The sequence below is a fragment of the Muscardinus avellanarius genome, assembly GCF_963383645.1.
Source record: "Muscardinus avellanarius genome assembly, chromosome: 1".
NCBI classification, from domain to species: Eukaryota; Metazoa; Chordata; class Mammalia; order Rodentia; family Gliridae; genus Muscardinus; species Muscardinus avellanarius.
This window is the reverse complement of record NC_137786.1, coordinates 223229098-223234824: the sequence shown is the minus strand read 5'-3', so window position 1 is coordinate 223234824 and position 5727 is coordinate 223229098. Positions and strand designations below refer to the sequence as shown.

The 5727-nt window shown below is 37.6% G+C and overlaps 1 protein-coding gene across 1 annotated transcript; it reads left to right on the top strand.

Annotated features, from left to right (window-relative positions):
- Positions 1 to 302: 302 nt before the first annotated feature.
- On the top strand, positions 303 to 1235 carry LOC308260062 (olfactory receptor 9G4-like; the record flags this gene model as incomplete). The annotated part of the gene is made up of 1 exon (XM_080691396.1): positions 303 to 1235. One exon carries the CDS (start codon positions 303 to 305, stop codon positions 1233 to 1235), a length of 933 nt encoding a protein of 310 aa, XP_080547522.1.
- Positions 1236 to 5727: the final 4492 nt, after the last annotated feature.

The following is a 5727-nucleotide window of genomic DNA, read 5'->3' as shown; positions in this document are numbered from 1 at the left end:
TAGCAATATTTCTTTTTTTGCTATTAATAATTTTTGCTGTTTAAAACCTGTCTAATAAGGGCCTGTCCTGTATTAAATAGTAAATGGACACCCTCATTTTAAAGTAGGTCTGACATCAATTACAATATTTTTCCAAAGTCAGAGATGAAGTTGTATTATTATAGAGGGAAAAAATAAATATCTACATGCCTCCCAGTAGTTATTAACTTAATTGATACGCTATTTATTTCTCTTAATAGAAAATATTACTAAATTATTTCTTTTTTTTTCTGAATGGTATTCAGGCTTTCTCCTTTGAGGACATGGAAGTCGGAAATCACACCTTCCTAACTGAATTCATCTTGCTGGGTATCTCAGCAGACCCTCGGTGGCAGTTAACCATATTTGGAATATTTCTGACACTGTATTTGCTAACCTTGTCAGGAAACATGACCCTGGTGATCTTAATCCGGATTGATTCCCAGCTGCATACACCTATGTATTACCTGATAGGCAGTCTGTCTTTCTTGGATTTCTGGTACACATTTGTGTATACACCTAAAATTTTGGCCAATTGTTTCTCAGAAGACAAGCGCATTTCCTTGGCTGAGTGTGGGGCACAGTTTTTCTTTTCTGCTTTTGTGACCTTTACCGAGTGCTATCTGTTAGTAGCCATGGCCTATGACCGCTACAATGCCATTTGTAACCCACTGCTTTATTCAGGTATCATGTCTGCTTCTCGTTGCATCTGGCTTGTTGCTGGCTCCTACATAGGAGGGATTTTGAATGCCACAGCCCACACAGCTAACACTTTCCGGTTGAGTTTCTGTGGTAACAATGTCATTGACCACTTTCTTTGTGATGTACTACCATTGGTAAAAATGTCCTGTACAGACACCCGGGTCTATGTACAAATCCTTTCCAGTTTGGTGGGCTTCACAGTCCTCTCCTGCCTGCTGGCCATTCTCATTTCTTATTGCAACATCCTCCTGGCTATCCTGAGGATCCGCTCAGCCTCAGGAAGGCACAAGGCATTCTCCACCTGTGCCTCGCACCTGGTCTCTGTCACGCTCTTCTATGGATCCCTGCTCTTTGTATATTCAAGGCCCAGTTCTAGCTACTCGCTGGACAGAGACAAAGTGGCCGCCCTGTTCTACACCATCGTTAATCCATTCCTCAATCCTCTCATCTATAGCGTGAGAAACAAAGATGTCAAAGAGGCCTTTAGAAAAGCCATACTGAGGATACGAGCATGACAATGAAAGTTACCTTGGGTACATACTGCAATTTACAAATTATTGACTTGGAGGCATATTTGTACACATTTCTTTATTTCATCTAAACATGAAAACTTAGATTTTGTTGGTATTATTTTCTTGTGGGCTAAACTTTTTTTAAATTGCCCTATTGTAATCATACATCTCGTTGAAGTTCAGAGTAATAGGGAGATGCATGCACATAGCACTCATTGAGCCTTTCCCGGGTTCCCAACACATTCAATCTCTCTCCCCTCCTTCCAGTGGTCAGAAAAGTGACTGGTTTTGATACATTTGTGTATGTACTCATGTCCATTTCCTCCTTCAAGTCTTCCTCCACTCGCCCACCTTCCTCAGTTAAGTGTTCTCCTTCACTTCACTCAGGTTTCCTTTATGTCCCAATTTTTCCCTAGCCTTAGCACATGAGGGAGAAATCTAACCTTTCACTTTTAGTGACTGACTAATCTCACTTAGTAGAGTATTCTCCAGTGCCATCCATTTTACTTTTGCTCTTCTTTATGGTTGAATAGATTTCCATTGTGTACATATCCCATAATTTCGTAATCCATTCATCTAGGTTGATGGACATCTCGGCTGATTTTATAACTGGGCAATTGTGAATTGTTCAGCTATAAATATAGATACGGTAGTTTGGTTTTTAATCCTTTTGGGTAGATACTCAGGAGTTTTATAGTTGGGTTATAGGATAGGTTCATTCCCATTCTTCTGAGGATTCTCTACACTTTTTTCAAAAGTGGGTACACTAATTTGCAAACCAACCAGCACTGTATTACAGTTTCTAGTTCTTCACATCTTTCCCAAAATTTTGTTACTGTTATTTTTTTAATGATTGACATTCTAATTGGGGTTAAATGAAATCTCAGAGTAGTTTTGATTTGAATCTCTCTGCTAATAATATTGAACACTTTTAATATTTATTGGCCATATATATTTCTATTTAGTTTACTTGCCCATATTTATTTATTTATTTTGGTGGTATTAGGGTTCCTGGAAGCCCTTCTACCTCTGGGCTACACTCTCATACCTATTTTATATTTTTATTTGGAAACAGGGTCTCTTAAGCCAGCACGGCTAGCTTCGAACCTGCGCAATCCTCCTGTCTCCGCCTCCCATGCGTGGGGATTACAAGTGTGCGCCACCATGCCCAGCTACTTGCCCATATTTTGATTGGATTATTTATTTTGCTGGTGGTGAATTTCTTAAGTTCTCTGTATACTCTAGATAGTAGTCCTTTATCCAAGTATTAGCTGTAAAGTATCTTCCTTTTTTTTTTTTTTTTTTTTTTCGATTCTGGGGATGGAACCCAAGGGCATTTGACCTCCGAGCTACAGTCCCTGCCCTGATTTTTTTTTTCTTTATTTTGAAACGGGGTCTCACTAAGTTAGGGAGGGCCTCACTAAGTAGCTGAGGCTGTCCATAAGCTGTGATCTTCTGGTCTCAGCCTCCCAAATGCTGGGATTACAAGTGTGCACCACCATGCCCGGCTGTAAAATATCTTCATTTATTCGGTCAGTTTTCTCTTAATGTTCTTTATATTTGCTGCACAGAAGCTCTTAATTTTAATGAAATCCCACATATTAATCCCCACTTTAATTTACTGTGCATTTGGGGTCTCATTCAGAAAGTTTTAGCTATGCTTATATGTTGGATAATTGATCCTATGCCCTCTTCAAGTAACTGCAAGGTCTCTGATCTAATTTTCAGGTCTTTGATCCATTTTGAATTGACTCTAGTGCAGGGTGAGAAAGTAGGGTTTATTTATATTTTCTGCACATGGATAACCAGTTTTGTTAACATCATTTGTTGAAGAGGCTTTTTTCCAGTGTATGTTTTTGGCCCCTTTGTCAAAAATTAATTGACTCTAAGGATGTAGATTTGTTTCTTTTTTATTTATTTATTTATTTATATTTTATTATTGGTGCATTATATTCATATATCATATTGGGGTAAAAAACTTTGTGCGTACATACATGTACACATCACCAATTTAACCCCTACCCAATCCCCACCCCATTCCCTCCCCGTCCCTCCTTCCCTTGCTTGGCTTAGTGGTTGACTTCGATATGTTTAAGTACTTTGTGTGTTTTAGAGAATTTCCTTCTCCCCCCCTCCCATCCCCTCATTTAGGTTGTCTTGTTTGCTCCTCTATAGGATTTCCTTTTCATCTATAGTTCCTCCTATGGCCCATTTCTCCTTAGGGAAAGCATCTGATTTCTTATTTTTTGTGACTGCTATGTGCCTGCTTTCATGCCAATATCATTCTGTTTTTATTACTATGGCTTTGTAGTATTGGTTGAAGTCAGGTATTGTGATGCCTCCTGTATGGCTCTTATTGCTGAGAACTATTCAAACAATTCTATGGTTTTTGTTGTTTCAAATAAACGTAGGAACTGATTTATTTCTATATCTGTGATGATTGACCATGGTATTTTTTAATGAGGATTGCACTGAATCTGTAGATCACTTTTGGAAGAATGGCCATTTTATGTTTATTCTACCGTTCTAAGAGTATGAGAAGTCCTTCTACCTTTTAAGGTTTTCTTCAAAAATTTTTAACTTTAATTTTTATTGGTGCATTGTAGTTGTATATTTTAATGGAGTACAAGATAATAGAAGCACACATGTACAAATCACTTATTTAGCTCTTGCCCAGTTACCACCCCATTCCTTCCCCCTTCTCTTCTCATGTTTGGCTTAGTAATTGACTTCAATATTTTTGTGAGTGTACATCATGTACATTAGGAAATTTCCCTCCTCTCCTCTCCTTGTTTGCTCATTATAGTTTCTCCTATGACCTGTCTTCTCCCTAGATTTCACATATTAAGGAGAACATCCCATTTTTTACTTTTTGTGACTGACTAGTCTCACTGTAACATTCTCCAGTTTCATCCATTTCACTGTAAATGACATCATTTTGTTCTTCTTTATGGCTGAGTAAAATTCCATTGTGTACGTATCCCATAGTTTTGTAAGCCATTCATCTGTTGATGGACATTTTGATTGGTTCCATAGTTTGGCAATTGTGAATTGTGTGGCTACGAACATAGACACATATGCATGCATTAGTTTGATAATTTGGTTTCCATTCTTTTTGGTAGATACACAGAAGTGGTATTGCTGGATCAATGGTAAGTTCATTTCCAATTTTCGGAAGATCCTCCACACTGTTTTTTAAAGTGTTTGCGCTAATTTGCAATCCCACCAACAATGTATTCCAGTTCTCACTTCTCCACATCCTCACCAGATTTGTTGTTTTTTGTGTTTTAAATTATTGCCATTCTAGTTGGAGTTAGGTCACATCTCAGGGTAGTTTTGATTTGCATTTTTTGAATGCTAATGATGTTGAACATTTTTACATACATTTATTGGCCATTTGGATTTCTTCTTTTGTGAAGTGTCTATTTAGTTCACTTGCCCATTTTTTGATTGGGTTATTTGTTTTAGCAGTGAGTTTCTTGAGTTCTCTGTATATTTTATTTATTTTTTTAAATTTTATTTTCTTTTTATTTTTTGTGGTACTGGGGTTCCTGGAAGCCCTTCTACCTCCGGGCTACACTCCCAGACCTATTTTTATATTTTTGAAACAGGGTCTCTTATGCCAGCGTGGCTGGCTTCGAACCTGCATGATCCTCTTGTCTCCGCCTCCCAAGCGTGGGGATTACAAGCGTGTGCCACCACGCCCGGCTTCTCTGTATATTTTAGATATTAGTGCTCTGTCGGATAAATAGTTGGCAAAAATTTTCTCCCATTCTGTGGGAAGCTCTATGTTGAGGTTCTTGATAGTTTCCTTTTCTGTAAAGAAGCTCTTTATTTTAATGCAAATCCACATATTAATTCACCTTTAGTTTCTTGTGCCTTTGGGATCGTGTTGAGAAAGTTTTTACCTGAACTTACGTGTTGAACTCTTGTACCTATGCCCTCTTTAAGAAGCTTCAAGGTCTCTGGTCTTATTTCCAACTCTTTAATCCATCCTGAATTGACTTTTGTGCAGGGTGAGAGAGCATGGTTCATGTCCATTTTTCTGTATATGGTTAACCAGTTTTGCCGACACCATTTGTTGAAAAGGCTATCTTTTTTCCAGCATATATTTTTGGATCCTTTGTAAAAAAAAATAAATTGTCTATAAGTATGTAGGTTTGTTCTGTGTCTTCTACTTCACTGGTCTATGTGTCTGTTTTTGTGCCAGAACCGTACTGTTTTTATTATTATGGTTTTGAAGTATAGTTTGAAGTTATGTATTGTGATGCCTTCTGCATGGTTCTTGTTGCTGAAAACTACTTTGGCTATTCTGGGCTTTTTGTTGTCCCAAGTGAAATTAAGGATTTTTTTCTTTCTTTGGTTAAGCTGGATAATGGCTTATCTATCCTGTTTGTATTTTTGAGAAACTAGCTTTTGGTTTGGTTGATTATTTTTTATATTTGTTGTTGTTTTTCTCTACTTCACTAATTTCTGCTCTAATTTTAATGATTTC